A 22,692-nucleotide genomic window follows, 5' to 3' on the forward strand; every position below is an offset into this window, starting at 1 on the left:
GGTGCGGCCGCTAGAGGATCTCGTAAGAAGGACCCGTATGCCCACACACACGGCGCGCCGGGTCCCGCCGAGGCGACCTCGGGTCCACTACCGTGGTCCCACGAAGGACTCGACCGGCGCGACCGCTCGGCCCAACAACCGCGGTCGGCCCGCCGCGCTTCCTGACCGGAAGAGCTGGTCCCGAGCTTCACGAGGTCCGGCCGGCGGAGTCGAGCAGCGAGATCTGTCACAGCGGCGGGGACGGGGCTTGGGGGGTGGTGTGTGTGCCCCGCGTTCGACGGGGGGAGAGTGGATGACAGAGAGTCGAGTCGATAGCAGGATGTGGCCGTCCGATCGGATCAGGATGTTCTCCGGCTTCAGGTCGCGGTACACGATCCCCAGCATGTGCAGGTACTCCAACGCCAACAGCACCTCCGCCGCGTAAAACCTGCAGCGCACCCCAAACTCAAACATAATAATAATAATAATAATAATAATATTATTGTTATTATTATTATTATTATTAGTTCGTAAGAAGGAGGAGGGTAATAATGGGAATGCGATCATTTCCGAGAGGATTAATTTGTGGTTTCGTTTTTCGCTTTTCATTTCAATCAACTGGGCGGTGGGTTGAAAAGATGTGGTGGGGTTGGCGTTTATGGGAGGGAAAGAACGGCTTTGTTACACCCGAACAAGTGGGTTTCCTTAACCGGAAAGGTTCAGCTACTTCGAGGAATCGCAGTGAATGCGAGTTACTAACGCCAGAGAGAATTAGAAGAAGAAGAAGAGGAGGAGGAACGAAGAAAAGAAAAATGGAAAAAAAAAAAGAAGAAAAAACCTGGCGGCGGAGAGGGAGAAGCGAAGGGCGGGTTGGCGGTGGCGGAGGGAGTGGAGGTCGCCGCCGCAGCAGTACTCCATGACGACGCAGGAGTAGTGAGGGGAGGCGTCGAAATCGGCGTAGAGGGACGGGAGGAAGGGGTGGTCCAAAACCCTAAGGATCCTCCGCTCCGTCGCCGCGCGCTCCAGCTTCTTCTTCTTCGCGATCGCCGTCTTGTCCACCACCTTCATCGCGTACAGGAACCGCGCCGGCGCCGCCGCCGCCGCGGCGCCCGCCGTGGCGGGGCACCGCGGCTCGTCCCGGAGGCGGCAGAGATAGACGGTCCCGATGTCGCCGCTCCCGATCCGACGGATCAGCTTGAAGTCCCGCGGCCCCAGGGCGGCGGCCCCGCCGCGCCGCGACCGGATCGCGGCCCACGCCGGATCGGACGCGCGGTGCGGCTTCGCCCCCGCTCTCGGCGTCGGCGGAGAAGGGGTGGCCGCGGCGGCGGCGGAGGCGTCGAAGGAGAGGCGGGAGAAGCTGGAGCAGCGGTCGCAGCTCCCCGCGCTGCTCATGGAGCTGTGGCTCGAGTTTAGGGTTTCGGAGCCGATCTCGAGGTCCGAATCCGGTGAGAGCTCTAACATTTTCCGAAATTAGCCGAACCAAATCCAAAAAACGCTTTAATACGCCGACTCCTCTTCTCTCCTCTCCCAACAACAAAACGAAGAATCACAGTAATAAACCCCAGAAACTTGGGATGGATTCTTTTGGCTTCCACCCCAAAATCAAAAAGAAAAAAAAAAAGGAACGAAAAATCCTAACACTCCCACCTCCTTTTTAAAGCTACTAACCCCATGGGAGGAGCTTTTCTTCTTCTTTCTCTTTCTCTCTCACCCTCTTTTCATTTACTTTTATATTTATTTATTTTTAACTGGAGCTAGCAGTTTGCTTGCTTTGTTCGCACTCTGGAGAGGACGCTTGGGTATATATACCAACGGCGAAACGAGGTAACGGGTGGTCTACTATTTTCTCCCATTTTTAAAAATTTTTTCCTTTTTTTTTTTTTTAAAAAAAAAAAGAAGCGATTTTGTAAAAATTTCGCATGCGGCGTGCTCCAGGTACCGGGAGTCAGCCTCTCGAAACGCTGGCGTGGCACGTGCGGACCTTCCCAGCGGCACGTGCGCTCCGGGAGCTCTCCTTCCCCCCTTTTCAACTGTAGTATACGGGGACTCTATGTACTTTTGGACGCATCCGGTGCACCCATCCCCAAGATTCCCCGTACTAGCTAGTAGAAATTTTTAAAAATAAACTTCATTAAAAATATAAAATAATTAGATTTTTTCAGCTCAGATACCTAATGTAGTAACTATCAAGTTCTTAATCAACTATATATTAGGTACGCGAGCTTATGGTTTTGTGTACGTAGTAGGCTCATTATATTTTAATTCTGAATAAAAATTGCTTAGTGTGATGCAGCTAATTTACGGATATATACACCGGGTGGAGGCAATAAAATTGGTGTCCGCCGTGGCCATGGGGAGTCGCACCCTCGCAGCGCCACGGATTGTCGCTAGTGGCCGCAGAGAGCGGGAGGGAGGGAGGGAGGGAGCGAGGACAGTGGCACGACCGTAAATAGATGCGTCGGGAAGCGTCGCATATGCAATGATCGCAGCTGAAGAAGACGTATGCATGCAAAAGATGCGGGGCGTAGTCGTCAGCGATTAGAAGAGAGGTAAAGTCATAATTTCGCTTTTGGACTCGCTCGATCGTATTTGACAGGAAAAAGTAGGGTTTCTATTTTTTGATAAAATCCAGATACCACTAGTAGTGGTCGTAGAGGAAATTTTTGGAAAAACATATTGCCTCAACCAATTAATTCACCTATTTAATTAAGTTAATCCTTTCATTAAAAAAAAAAAGAAATTAGTGTAATTCATTGATAATGGCAGAGAATGTGGTATAAAAGGGGATAAGATTATTATGTGCAATCTTGCATCTGATTTTATATATTTGTGCTACACAGTAGGTCGTCGTGCAGAAACAAATGAGTCTTTAGAAAAAAAATTGCATCCGAAATATATGTATATAAATTGAACTTTTATACTTTTAAAGATATCAAGTCATTTTAGGTTTTCGGCTTTTAGATTAAAGATTTATAGAGTTAGAATAATAGTGCTCTCCTAAAATTGAGTGGGTGACTTATAAGCACCAAGTGTTATGAGGGCTTTTAAAAGTCATCATATTGGGGGGTCTGTTTTACATAGTGTTTGGACTTACAGTCCATCCTACATAAATAAGTAAGACTGTTCGGCAAAACCGATCGTCTCTAACGTAAGTGGTAAAGAGTTTGGTGATTGGTACCTGAGGTTCTAAGTTTGAATTCTAGTTGATTCACATTTCTAGCTAAGTTTTTATTTTTTAAAAAATAAACAAAGCAGGTAGCATGCTACCTTTCTCTCTCTAAAAAAAAAAAAAAAGAAGAGACTGTTCAACAAGCCTTGTATGATGAGTTACAACATATCATACAACCCTAGCTTTATTACATTCAAAGCCATGTGGTATAATCCCGAGCACGACTTTGTTCATAAACTTCTAAGCTGAGTCATTAGTGAGACAGTTTGGCGAATTATATAATTCACTCTATATTCGACTGTTGAAGGTTTGTTCCAATCAAAAAGTTTTAAGTCCAAATCTCAACATCTTGTTGAACAACAGGCTCAAAGGGAGCCTAATAAATTTGAATGAGGAGCTTTTCATTCAATATATATATATATATATATATATATTTTTTGGTTCCATAATCCAGCACCTAGAGGCACCATTGAACCAAACAGTCTACTATACTAATATCTTAATCATTAGTTTTGGTTAATTTCTCCTCTCCCTGTAGAAAACTAGAAACAGAGGGGAAATCATGACCTATGGCTAAACTTATTCAATAAAGCTAAACTATAACTACATCATAGCCCCAGAGACTGCTTAAAGATAATGTCTTGGATTACATGCCCAGGTGTCTCTCTCACAAGGACACTGAAATGAAATGCTTTCTCCAACCAGTCCAAAATTGTTACTCATACCCAGAACCCAAGAAGTTTCTCTCCCACTTAATTTCTCCTCCAAAAATAATTTTAGCCTTTGTCCTAATCCCCACTTAATCAATCCTCCCAATGTAAAGCTTTGTCCCGTGAGGATCCATTCAACCGTGAAACCTTTTCCTAAAAGATACCTCATCGCTTTATCTTTTATGAAGGCCCATGCAAGGATAGAAACAGTACACGCACACACACACACACAAAAAAAAAAAGTTGTAAAGTGTGCTTGAATTAGTGAATAAAAGACAAGTGTTGGAGTTAATGGTGGTGGAATACTTGCTGCATAGAGACAAGCATCAGTACTAGGTGTCTCTGATCTTATTATAAACTAATCGAGCTTAATATTAATTCGAGCTATAATCGACGACGATTAGAGATCGTGGCGGCATCCGAGGCCGTGCGCGACCCGCGGCCATGTGCGGCGACAAGGGGCATTTGAGCTGCCGGAGAGACGAGCCCACAATAAGGAATGGCTTTTGCCGGTCCACTTGAAAGATACCTATAATAATGCGTTAATTATACTTATGATGATATCTCACTCTCTCTAATTATTTATTTTTGGTCGTAATGGAATATTACTCAGAAGCTGAGGAGGAAAGAGGGGCCCAATGGGGTATGTGAAGGCAATGTTGTCTAAGAGGGGCCCAATGGGGCATGTGAAGGCAATGTTGTCTAGCCAATTGCCATCTTAGGTCTCGTTTCATTCGGGTATAAGCAAAAGTTGTTTATTACAGAAATAGGTATACGTTCAGGGATATAAGCAAGAATTAGATTAATTTTGCGTTTGAATGAAAATTAGATTGTTTCCGAAAATAAAGAAATAACATTTGACCGACCGTCCCTAAATCAAGTGGCAAAGGGCTTAGTGGTTGGTACCCGAGACCCAAGTTCGAATCCTAGTTGATTCATATTTCAGATTAAGTTTATTTCTAAATAAAATAAACGAAGCGGGTAGCGTGCTACCTATCTCTCAAAAAAGAAAAAATAACATTTGGATAGATAAGATAGAATAAGAAGGATAGTGAGTAGTTATAAATAAAAAATAATGATATTACTTTTCTCATTATATTTAAATTTAAAATTTAAAATTTTATATTTGTATTTTTAAATTTAAAATTTTAACCTTTAAATTTAAAAATTTGAAATTAAAATTTTAACATTTAAAATCTCAAATTTAAAAGTCAAAATTTTAAATTTTAAATTTCAAACTTTAAGTTTAAGATCAAATTTAAATTTGAAAAATATAAAATATCAAATTTTAAATATCAAAANNNNTTATATATTATAATATATTACTTTTATTATAAAATTATTAATTGTACTATATTAATACATATTATTTATATTTAAATATTATAATAAATTATATTTAAATAATATAATAGATTATTTTTAATAAATTTATAATTTTTTTATTATTAATAAATTAATAAAATTTTAAAAAATTCTACTTAAACTTAAATTTAATAAAAATAATCTATTATATTATTTAAATATAATTTATTATAATATTTAAATATAAATAATATGTATTAATATAGTACAATTAATAATTTTATAATAAAAGTAATATATTATAATATATAACATATTTTATTTATATAATTTAGTTTTAATTCAATTTATAATTTTAATAAAGTTTGAAATTAAACATTGAAATAACACTATTCCACCAAAATGGTGGAATAATAAATTTCAAGTTATTCCGGGATAGCCGGGAATAACAAAGTTTGATTGGAATAAAATATTCCGGCAAAAAATTATTCCGTTTGGTAAAATAACGTGGATAACTTTGCTTATTTCCGTTCATACTCCGAACCAAACGGGGTCTTAAAGTACACAAAATGGAGCCATGTATGAGAAGAAACTATATTCCTTTGTGAGGAGAGAGAGAGAGAGAGAGAGAGAGAGAGAGAGAGAGAGAGTACCAATACAGGTCATTTAAGATTCTTGTTTCTTTGCCCAAAGACAAGCTTAGAGTGCCCCCATAATGCCTGTGACATGCTTCAACCGCACCTCAGTTCTAAATAATACAAAATCAGAGCATTACTTATTTTAATCCATAATCTACTGTTTGGTACCTTCAACATTGAAGGAACTGCAGTTGTTTATGTCAACAAAATGAGTTGCATGGTCATTAGTTAGTAAGACACATAAGGGTTAGATATATAATAATGTTGCCTTGTGAAAATTGCAATGTAGTGTCTACAAAGTAGGGCCTCTTTTTTCTTTCCCCTCCTTTTGACATCATGGCACTCTTCAAGAGCTGTGTATTTTGAGATGATTGAGAGGGGATTGGAATTAAAAATGTCAACATCATGATTCATTAGGTGTATATAGACTTTATTTGTACATTTTAATCTCGTGGTTTGGTGCCTCTATGAGGTTGCCTCTCCAGCTTCTTTATCTCAGAAAAGCAAGAGTCAAAGTTTTCATTACATTAATTACTTTTGAAACTTTTATTGTGCACAATAATGTTATAACTAAACTTTCACTAAGAAATTCAAGTTTTGTTTTTGCTTGAAACTATCGATTAATTTCACCGAAGAACACTTTCCCAGAACAATGGGCATCTTTAGGGTGATTTCACTGCAGAATTTTGCAGGACATTTCAAACCAACGCAAGTGCTTGTTAGGCCTGCATCTGCTTCTGTTTTCAGCTCTGGCTAATTCTGATAATTAATGCACTTGGCGAATGAAATGATCTGAAGATTGTACTTGTTGTGTCACTTGATTCACTATGCAAACATCGCTCACTTCGTCAGTAACGATATATCTACAGTAGCACCAAATAGACTCAAACCTCGTAAATCCGGGAACAAACCAATTATGCTACATTGGCATGGCATAGCTCCACAGGCAATATTGTGAGATCCACCACTATTCCTATTCCTATTGAGTAGTCAATTGTACATTTTTGAGTCCAGTGACTGAATCCACTTGAGAGGCTTAATTAGTGATATCGCAAATATTTAACACTGGCTCCACTCAATTAACAGGCAATGACTATGAATGTGATAGGCCCTAGCTTGTTGAAATATAACTTCGACAAATGATTCATCGACGATTAACGTACGAACAATATATTTAATTCCTCTTAATTTCTCTAGATAACGAAGAGGTAGGTCCACGTTGTTTACCAAAAAAAACAAAAGGTGTAAAAACCATTTGATTGCTCCCAGAAAAGTTGTGTGGAAACATTTACTTTACTTGGCATTAATTCAAAAAACTTAGAATAAGAATATGCCCAACATAGTGTTAAAACTTTACTTTACACTGCATTATATGTTAGTTTAAAATATTAGAACAAGTATACACGTACCTAACATATGGTCAAAATCCCTGCGAAATAACATAAAGAAAACCAAACAAAAAGATAACATGTTTATCTCTCTCCATTTATTCAAGATTTTAAACCTATATATTCGATATCAGTAACAATAATACTTAATTACACATTCACACTAGATTTCCACATCGACTTTAGCACTACGAGGCTCTGAATCACCAACTGAGTGTTTAAGCCACATAATAGATTTGTCGATTAAATACGCCACGTGATGGATTAGAGTAGAAGCATGTGCATCACTTTCAAATAATATAAGGATCGTTCACCATTAGCTAAATATGTATACGTGGGCCGTTTTGCTCACAAATGATATTGTTGTCATATAGTGTGTCCATATATATTAATTGGTCCTAATTCAACCTAATCTACATAGGATATTAGCATGATCTTATTTTAATTTTTGAATTCATTTATTATTCAGTTTGTAAGTTTTCATTGCACTCTAGTTCTAACATATACCAAAAATTTGGTAGTGGATGTTTAATTAATCTCGCTTTTAAAATAACTTCTCTCCTTTAAAGATCAATCGTTTGATATTCTAATATGCGAAATCATGAGTTTTTATTATAGAAGAAAGTTTAAATAAATTTCTTTACAGAAAGTTTGAACAAACCAAATAGATTAGTTACATGTTACAAGTGACAATTCAAATATATAGAAAATTTATGCACATCTTTTCTATTGATTTTTCACCAGTAACAACAATTCAGCGACGAGTCAAAAAGGGATGTTGAGACCCGAATTTAAATGGACGAGTAGATTACGTGGCATGTAGAAAATCTCCACGCATGTGAACACATTCGGCTAAAAGTAATTACCCGAAGAAAAAGGTGATAACAAATGATGGATATATAACGAAGCACACAAACCACAAGCTTGTTATATAATGATAGAAACATTAATCAATCATGAAGAAACTTTTTCTACCCCCATTGATTAGCCCGAGAAAGATGGAGGGTGGGAAAAAGAAAAGAGGGATGATAAAAAGGGACAACTACGCCAATATTCGCGCTGTTTTGATAGGGGGACAAAGGTACATGACAATATTGCCACCCATTTGAATCCTCCCCCCTCAGAGCCCTACATAACTTAGAGTACAACTCACAACTAGAGGGAATCTTAACCCTTTTCTTTTTGGTTTGTTGAATGTAGAAACGTAATTGTTAATACATATCATTTTTAGTTAGATGTAATTATAGATATAGTATAGTTAAAAATATAGCAATTATAATTTATTTATTTGATTTAATTACTTATCAACTGTTACGGTTGAAACTACAGTTAATTTACGTGTAGTTTTAACTACAGCAGTTAAGTTTTGAATACACTTACATACAATTAAGACTATAATGCATGCATAAATACAATAATAATTGCATGCAATCAAACAAGTCTTGATAATTAGTTAGCCATTTAGTTGATTAACTCAGTTCCCATGCATATTTTTAAGGATTGCGTGTCCAAAACGCTCGAGAAAAGCAAGCCTTAAATGAAGTGTTTAATTAATTGGATTTTGTTCTTTGTCTAGCAAGATTAAGGAAACGACAAAATCGAACTTCACCTTTGATTAGGGATTGGTTAACTCAAGCCCATATCTTTAAGATTAACTCAGCTGCAGGGAATCCACACTATTGAATTAATTGCTCCTAACAACCCTAGGAATCCCTGTGATGTATATTTTGAATTGCTCTCCTAGAAATAAATACGCCTAAAAGAGTGTTACAAGGGTACTAGTTAGAAAAATCCTTAGCCATCACATGCTACAAGTATACGTCGTAAGTCGATATCTTCAATTTAGTCCAGTTTGAAGGTGTTGGTCTTACCTTATCCATATGTACAGTAGCTCTCGCGGCATGCATGCTTGACACGTGTTAAAGTGTTATGGCTATGTAGAGAGTTCTCTTGTATATACATAAAACATACAAAAGAACCTGCACCGCGTTCAAACTCTTGGACCATATATGGTTTATAAGAGATTCTAAATATCCTAAAGGAACATTTCTAAAATTGGTTTTCTAAGAGTTCAAAATGAATTAGGACTCCTCCACTTTGAAAATATGTCTTTCGCTTCATTCAGTTGATTGATTAGATCTGATTGCAATGGAATGACTTTAAGCATGCGGTCCAAATAAGAGATCCTTTTGACCCTCAACTGATCGACCATGACATCTGATTGCTCGACTTCTCCAATTCTACCAAATTGAGTAGGGTTTAATTGTAATAGGATAGTGTACGACTTTTTGACGACCGACTACGTAGAGTATCAAAGTTTCTCCCATTGAAGATTCTCATGATTTGAGTGACTCCTCAAACTAAGAAGCCAATCAAAATGGTCAGGTTCTTTTGAAGATAGATATGAGGAATCTAAATCGATCCTAAATGGATGGACAAGCTACTGTGTGATCTTTGTGTCAAAAGCATTTTCTGACCAACTTTATACTGCTTATCATAGCAAATAGAATTGTCGAAGTAGCTCTTAGAGCCTAGCTTTTATGTTAGCTTAGGGACAACAAGTGAGTCTCTAACCAGTGAGAGTAGGTCTCCAAAACCATACTGGAAGTCCCACTAACCCTAAGTTGCACAATAGAGAAAACCCTACAGTTAGCATACACCACTTTAACTTGACCAGATCACAAATAGTTTTGAAGAATCCAGAAACTCGTGTGTTTATGTTTGTTTACAAAAGATAAATTTCTCATAAAATAAAGGGTTAGAAGTGTACTATGCTGGGCTCCGAATAAAGATAAAATTGAATTGATTTGCAGGGTTAGTGATTTTATGCGAATTGGTTTTGGAGTTGAAAATATGTTGTTCAGAATAGAATGTGATGTACTTTTGCAAAATTGGACCGCCTTTTCAATTTTGCAGATTTGGATTGAATTTTTCGTCATAGGACGAAATAGTCTTATTCCTTTTCTTTCTCTCTCTCTCTCTCTTTTTTTCTTTTTTTTTTTTCCTTCGTTATTTTTTCTCTCCTACAAAAATATCAAAAAAGATTAAAAAAATTACAGTAAAAAAAATTCAACGAATAAGCAAAGGCACATGCCCCTGCTTTGCCCCTTCAATCCGCCCCTGCACACTCTATCCTAAACACTAGACCCTAAACCCCAAACCCTACCCCGTGACTAGAAACCAATGCACTAGGTAAATGGTTCTTAAGAGGACATTAATCAATTAATCCAGTCGACACTTTCGTTTAATGAAGGAAAATAAAGAGTGTTAACTATGTTATTAATTTGGGACCCCCATCTTATTTACTATTTTGTGCTGAGTAGTTTCTAGAATTTTATTGTTATTATTATTCCTATTATGGGGCAATTTCATGGATACCCCTCTCAAAGTCTAAAATATCATAGATGCCCCTCTAAAATTTAAAATATCACCTATACCCCTGTAAATATAGAAAATTATCATCAGTACCCTTACTGTTAGTTACGTTAGCTTTACCATAGTTATTAAAGGGTTAAAGATGGGTTAACTTTTAAAATGACTTATTTACCCTCAAGGTTCTCTTAAGTAAAAATGTATGGAGATCCCCTCAACTTATGCCATTTTGAAACTGCTCCCTCAACTTTATTTTTTTAGTTGATATCCATTTTAGTGTATGAAAAAAATGAGAATTTTTTAGTTTTTTTTTTGATAATTTCACCAAATCTAGTCGCTCTATTTATATTTTATCGAATAAATAATTATATATAAAAATTTAAATGAAAATAATGTTAAAAAATTATCTGATCTTTCTTTAATTTTGAAAGCTAAAATTTTTTTTAATCAAAATTATTCTCGATAATTTTATCTGCATTAAATGCATTAAAGAACTGAAACATAATATATTTTAGCTGTCGAACAAGACTCTCTTTTTGTTTCAATCGACAGAATAATTCATGCATATAGTTATGTGATTCACTTTTGCTTAAATAGGAAAAAAATAAAATCTATAATTAATTTCAAAATTAAAGGTACTAATTAGGAATATAAATTGATAAAGATACGCAATTTTATCCGAAATCCGAAACTAAAAACAAAACCAAAATTAGATAAAAACATACTATATATAAAATATAATTTTTATATATTTTTTAATAATTAATATATATTAATGATTTAATTTAATATGTATATATTAAATACTCAAATTTAGATTTACAAAATTATCTTGAAATACCTATTAGTATTTTATTATTAAGTATTAATAAGAGATAAAGGGTAAAAATGGTATTTTGAAAATTTAACTCTGTTTCAAATGGGACCTAGATCTAAACTAATAGAGGGCATTTATGATAATTTTTAACCTATTGAAAGGTATTTGTGATATTATCAATTTTAGAAAGGTATTGATGAAATTAATAATTTTTCAGAAGGGCATCTATGAAATTATTCCTATTATATATTATTATTTTTATTGTAATGGCGACGGAACACATTGACACCACGGCCCGATGCGGAGGGAAGGAAAAGCATCGCATCGCAGAGTTCCAACGTGCCGTGGACTTTTTGTTTTTTATTTTTTTGTCTCTCCTTTTTTTCCTCCCCTACTCTAACACAGCGGACCCAATGAGCGGGCGACGCGTGGCGGTCGTTCATTGCCGGGTCAATTCCTCTGCAGGGAAAACAGTGGTCCCCACGGCGCGCCGCTCCCCACGCCGGTCGCCGCCCTGCATGTACGGAGACCGCTGAACCGTCTGCGTCCCTCGTGACGTCACCCTCGTGGGTAGCCGCAGCATTCCCAGATGCCCTTTGCTCCTCTCCTATTTATCTATCTCCACATTATTACCCTTTTATATATATATATATATATATATATAAAAGAGTGCGGCTAATATGCTCATGGAAGCACGGAGAGCTCCATACTTTCACTTTATTTTCGATGTTCGGATTTTTGAATCGACGATCGGCTTCGTTAGATTTGATCTAGAGTATATTTGAAGTATCTAGAAAATAAATTTTACGATTTTTCGATATCATTTGCCTAGTGATCGAAGTGGCTCAAAATCAACAGCTGAATATAAAAATCTTACAAAATATGATGATATGACATTAAAATTTCAGATCAAAGTTATTGATCTTGTTTCATACGATATAAAGAATTTTCTATCAAAATTTTATATGATTTGGATATTTCTACACCGTTAAACTTGCAAACGGCTCATCACGGCCGTTAAAATTATTGATTTTGAGCCCCTTCGATCACTAGGCAAATGATATCGAAAAATCACAAAATTTATTTTCTAGGTACTTCAAATACTCTAGATCAACTCTAACGGAGTCGATCGTTGATTCGAAAGTCCGAACATCGAAAACAACTTGGAAGCACAGAGGCTCGTGGGCTGCTGTTCCGATAAGCATACCAGCCCCACACTCTCTCTCTCTCTCCTCTCCTCTCTCTCTCTCTCTCTCTCTCTCTCTTTATATATATATATATATATATTAGTCTTGCTGGGATATTATAGATAGCACCAAGGATTTGATGCTATCGAGTTTTTTATCGTTAGATTTAATTCTTTAATTATTTTTATCCGTTAGATTTACTATTCAACCAACCACTCACTCAACCCTAGGGGGGGCACATCATCCTACTATACATTTCTCAATCTGAGGGCTAAAAAACTAATAGTATCACTAACTTGGTATTATTGATAGTATTCCAGCTATATATATATATATATATATATATATATAATATATATATAATATATATATAATATTATATAATTGAGCTCTTATGCTTTTAAATGTACCAAGTTATTGGTGTTATAGATTTTGAGCCATTGATTAAGAGATATGCGGTTAGGATGATATGCGGCCTCTAGGGTTGAGTGGGTGTTGGTTGAATAGTATAATCTAACGGTTGAGAAATGATCGAGAAGCAGATCTAACGGTAAAAACTTACACAGCACCATAGCCGACTATTATATATATATATATTATAATTATATATTATATATTATATATATATATAATATATATATATATATATAGTCCGGCTATGGTGCTCGTAAAGTACCAAGTATTTGTCCTTGTAAATTTTTTACCGTTAGATCTACACCTTTGATCATTTTCATCCGTTAGATTATACTATTCAACCAACCACCCACTTAACCGTAGCGGGCCCACATATCTTAACCGCACATTACTTAATCCAAGGGGTTAAAAATTTACAAGCACCAATGACTTGGTACTTTAAAAGTATAGAAGCTCAATATATATTATATATAATATATATATTTATATATATATAATATATGCTAAATTATCAATACTATTCAATTTTCGGTCGTTGAATGAAATAATGTGCGGTTAGAAATGATAATAGTTCTTTAAAGGTTGAATGGATAGTTAATTGAAATAGTATAATCTACAGAATAACGGTAAAAATGATTAACAAAATAAATTTAAAGGTAAAAAAGCTTGGAAGCACCAAATATTTAGACTCTATATAAATATAATAATAATAATAATTAAGAATAATATGATAATTTTATAGTAAAATAATATTTTATTTTTTTATTATACTTATGTTTGATGTAAAAGTTTTTTCTTATTAAATATCACAAATTTTATATGGAAAGAGAAGTTTTTTTAAAAATAGCAATTAAATTCCTCATTGTAATATATATCTCAATATATTGACAACCTAAGTTGGTTGTACACTTGTACTAGTAATACTATCTCTATACTTATATATAGAATGTAAGATCTTATACCATAATCATTTAGAAACTGATATTTTTTCACTAATCTTATCAACCTAGGTATTAATTGTACTAGCAATGCTATCTCTACATTTATATATAAATAGAATGTAAGTCTTGAACAATAATTATCCAAAAATTAATAATTTTTTCACGAATCTTATCAATTTTTTTTAATATAAAAACTCAAAAGGAATTCCCTAACCTCTTGTATTAGTGAGTGTGAATCAAGGCGTGCAGGTAACATTAACTTCAAAGAAGTTTAGTAAGAGATTATTTTTTTAAAAAAAATTTGACCACGAAAAGCATGACCAGGTTGATTAAGTTTAGTGCAAGATTTTAGTAACCATAATTTGCTAAATATAGGCCCCACCTACTACGAGGTTATTTTATCTCGTCCTTAAAAACTAGTTTTCTCATTCCTCTTTCTTATTTTCACTAATCTTTCCATATAACTCTTTAGAAGCCAAATTAGCAAACAAGGAAAGATGCTTAGAAGCGGATAAAGTAGAAAGGGTATGGTGTCAGGTCAACGTTTGTTGTTTTTTGGACTTAACTACAAACTTTCACAGGCCAAAGAAGTTACCATTCAGCAATAGGTTTTTAGCCGACTTTTTAAGTTTTTATGAAATCCTCTTTCTATGATAAAACAATCGGTGAAATTGTCTAATACTTAAATCAACAAGGCGAACAAAGTCGTACAAAATACAAATCAAGAATAACATAGCAATTGCAGCAAAAAAGAAGTGGTTACTGCAAGTTAGTTCATCAACCTGACTCATTAGTTAATTTTATGCTACTGCAAAGGGTGGTTTATCTTTGCATTCACATTTCCATACTCAAGAAGCGCCTCTAGAAGATTGAATTTTCCCCCTTCCAAGAAGAATAATGAGAAAATATAGTAATCAAGAAATAGTTGTCTCAACTATTAAGTGCTCTGTAACTTACCTGCCAAATCATATAAAACCTATTAATAGCCCAACTAAACAAAAAAAATGTATCAAAAAAAATTTAATATTGTGAGAATTCTCCGAGTTCTCATCAGAATTCACTTTCTATAGTGATCAGAGTAAAGCAAATTCTAGCAAGCAAAGTTAATCAAGCATACCATATTAGAGGTCCATGTAGAGTCGCAAACCATCATGAGCTAGCTGCACTGGGATCCCTTCTCTGAAATGAAATAGAAGTTCGGAGCAGTTCAGCAATTGATATTATGTGAAAACGAAGCATGAGAAAAAAAACTTACTGCCCAGTTGTTGAGAAAAGAGATGGCAACTTTTGGCCTCTACCCGAAAACCTGACCCTATCCAACCCGTTTTTGGTAGAGTAAGAGCAAAAAGTTTGTACCCGGAAAATTTTCAGGTTGGGTCAGGGTAAGAGGATCTACCCGCATTTGAAATTGGTATTAGGAAAACATGCAGTTCTACCCAACCCTACTGGCCTGCTGCTATTTAAAGCCTTTGTTTGTTATTTGAGGACGTGAAAAAAAAAGCTTTTTCCCTCCTCGAGACTGTAATATACCAAATGGAACAAGTCCAAAGTACACCACCTGCTGGACCATGCAGCCAATATCTCGTTATCCTCGTGGTGATCGAACTCATGAGTCATTCCAATGAGCAGCGCCCTCTTCGGACATATCCTCTTAACAGCATCAAGAGTCTGTAAATATGACAATTAAACATTACTAGATCATTTCGTATTTGAGAATTTAAGTTGACTAGCAAAAGCAATATACTAAACCAACCTGATTCCAGCAAAGGTGGGTATTATGGGAGCCTCCCTGTCCAACAAGTCGATGAGATCACATCAGCTCTATACTGAGAAAATTATCGGCTAGACTTACAGGATTTTATTTTGTCACTATTGCACGTGAATCAAGGGTTTTAAATTAGAAACAAGAAATTAAGTTATTAAAAAACATGAAATTACGTTATAAAATAAAAACCCAGTGGTAAACAGAAAAAGAAAAGGTACAAACGGAAATCACAAGCTAACCTTGTACAAAGTATCTATGATGAGAAGATCCAATTGTCCAGCTCCCGACTTTGAAATAACTGCAAAATATAAATTTATGAAGATAAAACTAGACAAAAATGATTAATATAAGGGATAGGTTGGGTATACCTAATGTAACAAAGAGGCATAAAGAGGACATGCATTTGCATTAGGGTCATCAAATCATCAATATGTATATGTCAATGATGTTGCATTGAGTTCAAGTATCATCACCATCCAAACCTTTTAAGAAGAATATGTATTCTTGCTCATATTCTCACTGAGCAAAGCTCAAAATCAACAAAATGAAAGATGGCGGCAAATAGAACTTTGGTTCCAATCAAGGATAGGGAGCAAGCCACAAATGTTCCACTAAATTAAAAGGGTACACAGTATGCAAAACAATAAATAACTTTTAATGAGGGATCGTATTCATTTTCGAATATAGACAAGCAAAACAGCGAGATAGAACACAAACTATTTGTCTAAAACTTGATACACTCTAAAACACTTAAAACAGCTGTAACCATGAAGATAACAAATAATTCCTTACCATACTCGGTGCTAGCAGGAAATCGTGAAACATCAGATACATATGCAACTTTTGACTTGCATCCAAATAAAAAGCCCAAAGATATGTAATCCTCTCCATGTATCACCTGGATGAACGAATAGGATTTTACAAGAAGATATTGCATGAAAATAGCTGTTACAATATTCCAAAGGTTTGGAAATGGAGCTAGTTACCGGCAAAGGAACAAACTCTAGCCCCGATGATGTAAATGGTTTCTCACAGTGACTCTCAATAATTCTCCAATCAAGTTGAGCAACACGCCTAACTTCTTCGCCCTCCTTTAGTTTCTTCTTGATCAGATATGGGAACTTTAAAGCAATACTGTTTCAAAATTGTAAAAACTACACAAGTGAAACACAACAATGATTTGAATTTGAATAGCCAACAGCAAAAGCTGAATAAATTTTTAATTTCCCCACATGCAACAATATAAATGACGTTCGTGCTACTATTTAAATTACTTTAAAGATGCAGATTATGCAGCTTAAGGAGATCTAATAGTACGATATTTATGTTGAAAGAACTACGAAAGGTACTAATTTAGTAATACTGCAAAAGCATTATTCCATTTACTAACACTTTAAATAACCCAACATTCCAGGCAAGCACATTCTCATTACCTTCTCCTAAATTACCATTTTCTGCATAAAAGTTGATATTTACTCGTACTTATTTTCCATGGAAAATACTAATTTCCTTTTCTGTTTTGGATCAACTTCCTAGAATTATTGGGATGGACAGATTCGGTGGTTTTGACTTTTAATCACTTCAAACAGATTTTAGTTGATAACTGCCCAAACTTTTCAAAAAGGCCAGAATTAAAATAACCTCCATTTACTTGACATTTTTAAGGATAAAGGAACTATTTAGTTAAGATACATTCACGTCAACTATATGATTCCAACACATCTGTGGTCAATCTTTTGACACCTTAATCACATTATATAACTTCAACCTAGCTATTTTCTTGCCAACAAAAATCAAATTTCAGGAAGCCCTAGTATCTGTCTTTACTTCACACATTAACTTCTTCTGACTAAAATGCAGCTGCTTCAAACAAGATGTCACAAAAGATAACATGGATCAATTCAAGTTTGCACCTAAGAAGAAAAAGTCATATGTATGGGCCTTTCTAAAATGGAAAGCTAGCAGGATGAAATTGTACCATAAATGGTTTCATAAATGGAAACCATCTCAGAGTATCATAACAGCCAAACGAATGTCACTAACATAATAACCTCACAGAAATGTATCAAAGGATCTTTTCCTTGATGATTGCAGAGAATGAATACTTAAAACCTCTCTGAGTATCATAATAAACTAAAAGATTTTTACTCACCAAATATAGTACCTTACAAATCATCCTTCCACTTTCATGAAAAGGAAAAGCTACAGCCACAAAAAATTTTGCCTCAAAGTAGAGTTATGTTTATTTGCAGAGCGGCTTAGCAATGACGAGTATGTAAAGATGGATACATTTGCTAAAACTGAAAATACCTGTCCATTGCAAACTGGGTGAGATAAATAGGAGTGGGATCAATATCATTTGTAGCGCTATATGGTTGTACCACCCGAATATCATCAAGACCTAAGACAGCATCTGCATGTTCGTGAGTCAGTATAATCTGCAAGAAATTACAGCTGTGTTAATCTATGTCCACAATAAGATCCTAATGAAAATACTTTAAATATCTTTTTAAATCCCCACAATTGATCCTGACGTGCCAGAATGTAAACATCAAAAAGCACAACAAATAGCAATTCTTAAATACGAAGTACTGAATGTGAATATAATTGAAAGATAGCTGCATGACAGTAAAATGTAATAATTATAGTACCCACGGAATCAACACGAGGAATCTTATGGTGAACAAACCAACGCAGAACTTGTTCTCTAAAGGTTTTTCCAACATCAATCAGAATATAGTTGTGCTCTCCACCATCCGGACAGTAGTCAATCAAAAGAGAAGTATTACACCTGTAAAAACCAATAAAAAAAAAAGGTAAAGGATTCAATACAAAGTTCTTAAAATAAATCCAAAGCTATGTGCCAATAAGCAGTTCTTCATCAATATCTTCTACAAGGTTCCTCTTCATTCTCAAAGAACTTGGTCGACAAACCAAATCAAGTTCAGTTATGCTGTTTTTACAGAAGAGAACAAAATTATTCTTCCGAGCAATACGCAATGTGCAATACACACTGATTGCATAACTGAATATACAACATGCCATGGCATTTGATTTTCATATTGACGTGAATCCATAAAACAGTAAATATAAAGAAGCCACACCCCATCACTTAAATTTTGGAACCACAGCACTTTTTGAGCTTTTCTGATTCTTGGTTTTTTGGAATATAATTTTTGAGCAAAGCAAAAAAAATTTAATCTCTCTCTAATTTGCGGAATGAATCAAAAGAAGAGCTGATCAGCTACTGGAGAATAAATCTATCCATCAAATTCAAAATCAGATATGCTCAGATCAAAATCATTCCACGAAATCAATCCGTCGAATCAGCTCCCCATACCAAATTCGAACAACATACAGTATTCCATCAAGAAACAAGAGTAAATCGCCTCAAATCCCTAAGAAAAATAACAGAAGAGATCGAATGTTCGATCCCAAACAGGGAAGTAAAAGAACAAAAGAAAAAAGGAGAGAATTGCTGGATCGGACCTGTAATTAGGGTTTCGCTCGGGAGGGGTCGAGAGCGATTGGAAACAGACCTTGCAGGGCGGATCGGAGGGCTGGATCAGGCACCGGGCGTTGGGGACGGCGCTGGAACAACCGGTTCCGAGGAAGATCAGGGAAGAGGATCCGCCATTGTTGGGAGCTTCGTCGCCGCGTAGGATCCCGTTTTGGAGCGATGGTGTTCTCAACTCCATGATCGAGCGATTTGGATGTTGATGTAGTGGGAGGAGGAGGAGGAGGATGGTGCGGGAGATCTCGGAGGAGAAGAGGCTACATATATATCTATATATATTAACGGGGCGGGAACCGCACCGTCGGCATGGACCTTTTTTTTATTTTTCTTTTTCTTTTTCTTTTCAGTTTTTTATTGGATTTTTTTTTTACGGCATCTAACGGACACATGCGATAAAGCGAGATCGACCGTTGCTTGTTCTGATCTCCTAGATCTCTGCCGTTTGTTTGTCTCGTAAATCATCTTAGTGGTATTTAACTAAAAAAAAAAAAAAACTAGATATGTACGTTGCATTTTGGAGTTTATAAAAATTTAAATAAATTTTCAGTAATAAATAAAAAATTATAAGACTCGAAAGAGTAAATAAACTTTTGAATAAATAGAATAAAAAATAAATTATAATCTAATTTTGAGGTGTAAATTATAAAATTATAAATAAATTTTCTCGCTCCGCCATTAGCGTCGTTTAAGGACTCTTGGAGCACTCCCGCTTCTCTCCCCTCCGCTTATCCCCAAAATTACGATGCTTAAAACCCTAGGAAGGGGTTTCAAATCAACTCTATTCGCTCTATCAAACAACAATCTCAAATCCAAGAACATAGCAACTCCACAAACCCTTATCAGTTTTATACCCAATTTCGACGCGTCTTCTCCGAATTTCCGTTATAAAAACGCCACCTTTTTCTCCTCCGCTTCATGCTCCTCCTCAGATCTAAGGCCCAAGCTTGGCGATTCAAATGCATCTTCTACGCACTCTAATGATCTCAAAGACGACGATGCTCGGTTCGGTGCCTCAGTTTTGAGTGATGATCTCGACGAAGAAGATGAGTCGGAATGTGGAAGCAACGACGACGACGACAATGGGTTTGGCGCTTTGGATTTGTTCGATAAAAATGCCGCGTCCAAGGACGAGAAGAAGAGTTACAAGGAAGAAGATGATGAAGAAGAAGAAGAAAAGGATGAATCAAGAAACCCTATAGTGAGAGAGATATGCAGGTTGATCGATCTCCGCCACGCGTGGAATCCGCAAATGGAGAGCCAGCTTCGGCTCCTGCTACGAAGCCTAAAACCCCGGCAAGTCTCCGCGGTCCTCCGATCGCAGCGAGACGAGCGCGCAGCCGTAAGCTTCTTCTACTGGGCCGATCGGCAGTGGCGGTACCGCCATGCCCCCGAGGTGTTCGACGTAATGCTCCAGCTGCTTAGCAAGACTAAACTGTGCGAGGCCTCGCGGCGGATCATGAGGCTCATGATCCGCCGCGGGCTAAGTAGGCGGCCCGAGCATTTCGCATGTTTGATGCTCTCCTACAGCCGCGCGGGAAAGCTCAGGACCGCGATGAGGGTTTTGAATCTGATGCAGAAAGATGGCTGCGCTCCGGACTTGACCGTTTGTAATGCGGCGATTCAGGTTCTTGTGATGGCCGGCCGGTTGGCGAAGGCGGTTAAGTTCTCGGATCGCATGGAAAGGGTCGGAATCAAGCCTAATATTATTACTTACAATTCGCTGATAAAGGGGCTTTGCGATGCGGGAAGATACGAAAATGCCCTAGTAATGATTCAACAGATGCCTCTCAGAGGTTGCTCGCCCGACAAGATCACTTACTACACAGTGATGAACTTCTTCTGCAAAGAGAAGAGGATGGGAGAGGTGAGAGAGTTGCTGGAGAGGATGAGAATGGAGGCGAATTTGATTCCTGATCAGGTAACTTATATTATGATAATTCACGCATTAGCAAAGCATGGGCACGCGGATGAGGCGCTTGAGTTTATGCGCGAGTCGGAGGAGAAAGGGTTCAGGATAGATGAGGTTGGATATAGCTCCGTCGTGCATTCATTTTGTCAGAGTGGGAGGATGGAGGAGGCGAAGAATATCGTCACCGAGATGATTTCAAAAGGTTGCCTTCCTGATGTGGTGACATATAGCGCGGTCATTGACGGATTTTGCCGAATAGGGAAAATTGATCAAGCAAGAAAGATGCTGAAGTATATGTATAAGAATAATTGTAAGCCGAACACGGTCACATACACTGCATTGTTGAACGGGTTGTGCCGAATTGGGAAATCATCAGAAGCGTGGGAAATGCTCAATCGGAGCGAGGAGGAATGGTGGACGCCGAATAATATTTCGTATAGCGTCGTCATGCACGGTTTGAGAAGAGAAGGGAAGCTGAAAGAGGCTTGTAATTTGGTCACGCAGATGCTGCGAAATGGATTCTTCCCCACACCGGCCGAGGTTAATTTACTTCTCCATGCACTGTGTAAAGAGGGTGACGTGGGAGAGGCGAAGAAGTTCATGGAGGAGTGTCAAAGCAAGGGTTGTGCCATTAATGTGATAAATTTCACCACCGTAATCCATGGATTTTGCCAGGAAAATGACTTGGGTTCAGCGCTTTCGTTGCTGGACGACATGTATTTGAGCAATAGGCATCCCGACGTTTACACTTACACGGTTATGATTGATGCTTTGGGAAAGAATGATCGGTTCGAAGAAGCAACAGAGCTTGCAAAGAAGATGCTCCATAGAGGATTGGTTCCTACGCCCGTTATGTATAGGACAGTGATACATAGATACTGCGAGAAGGGTAAGGTTGAAGAGTTACTGAAGTTGCTCGAGAAAATGCTGCAGAGAAAGGAGCTAAGAAGTGCATACAACCAAGTGATTGAGAAGCTTTGTGCCTTGGGCAAACCTGAAGAGGCTTACAAGATTTTAGGGAAGGTTTTGAGAACAGCCTCGAAGATCGATGGACAAACATGCCACATTTTGATGGTGAGTTCTCTCAGGAGTGGTCTTCCACTGCAGTCGTATGAAGTGGCGTGCCGAATGTTCCAGAGGAACTTAATTCCTGATGTTAAAGTGTGTCAAAAAGTTAAGGATAGGCTAGTCTTGGAGGGACATGCGAATCACGGAGAAAAGCTTATGACTAAATTTGTTGAGAGAGGGCTCCTTTCACCTCAGAACCAGTAGAACCTGTTTATGACATGAGAAACCGTAGCATTTTTTTCTCTCCCTGATTTTGGGTGAACACAATGATGAGTTCATTATTATCCATGATGTGGCAATCATATTGGAAAGCAATTGATGTATGAGAAAGAATTGTGGTGATGGTTCAGGACTAAAAACAGCATAAAGAGCTTGGAAACAACGAGAAAAAGACAGATATCTTATATTTATATCGTCCATCCAAGAAAATTCTATTTGTATAGGATACAGAAGCAGCAATTTACTATTCGGTGTGGTACTAAAACTTGCTATAATGAAACAAAGTGTAAAAAT

The 22,692-nt window shown here is 36.9% G+C and overlaps 3 protein-coding genes across 5 annotated transcripts; 1 reads left to right on the forward strand and 2 right to left on the reverse strand.

Annotated features, from left to right (window-relative positions):
• LOC109712734 (protein kinase PINOID-like) lies at nucleotides 88-1,847 on the reverse strand. The gene is made up of 2 exons (XM_020236477.1): nucleotides 818-1,847; nucleotides 88-427 (listed from the first exon to the last, which is right to left on the reverse strand). Exons 1-2 carry the CDS (start codon nucleotides 1,438-1,440, stop codon nucleotides 88-90), a joined length of 963 nt encoding a protein of 320 aa, XP_020092066.1. The 5' UTR covers nucleotides 1,441-1,847.
• Nucleotides 14,572-19,642, reverse strand: LOC109713467 (putative hydrolase C777.06c). 3 transcript variants are annotated; one of them, XM_020237564.1, is made up of 10 exons: nucleotides 19,175-19,619; nucleotides 18,341-18,476; nucleotides 17,996-18,123; nucleotides 16,672-16,819; nucleotides 16,478-16,583; nucleotides 15,925-15,983; nucleotides 15,674-15,709; nucleotides 15,451-15,588; nucleotides 15,038-15,099; nucleotides 14,572-14,877 (listed from the first exon to the last, which is right to left on the reverse strand). In XM_020237564.1, exons 1-9 carry the CDS (start codon nucleotides 19,381-19,383, stop codon nucleotides 15,070-15,072), a joined length of 990 nt encoding a protein of 329 aa, XP_020093153.1. In that variant the 5' UTR covers nucleotides 19,384-19,619; the 3' UTR covers nucleotides 14,572-14,877; nucleotides 15,038-15,069. The 3 variants fall into 3 exon arrangements, with proteins under 3 accessions (XP_020093153.1, XP_020093152.1, XP_020093154.1); XM_020237563.1 differs by having other exon boundaries at nucleotides 15,479-15,588; nucleotides 19,175-19,583; XM_020237565.1 differs by lacking the exons at nucleotides 14,572-14,877; nucleotides 15,038-15,099 and having other exon boundaries at nucleotides 15,674-15,746; nucleotides 19,175-19,642.
• On the forward strand, nucleotides 19,825-22,427 carry LOC109712406 (pentatricopeptide repeat-containing protein At1g09900). The gene has a single exon (XM_020235957.1). The coding sequence runs from the start codon at nucleotides 19,945-19,947 to the stop codon at nucleotides 22,381-22,383; it is 2,439 nt and encodes an 812-aa protein (XP_020091546.1). The 5' UTR covers nucleotides 19,825-19,944; the 3' UTR covers nucleotides 22,384-22,427.

Source organism: Ananas comosus, linkage group 7, assembly GCF_001540865.1.
Source record: "Ananas comosus cultivar F153 linkage group 7, ASM154086v1, whole genome shotgun sequence".
Taxonomy (NCBI): domain Eukaryota; kingdom Viridiplantae; phylum Streptophyta; class Magnoliopsida; order Poales; family Bromeliaceae; genus Ananas; species Ananas comosus.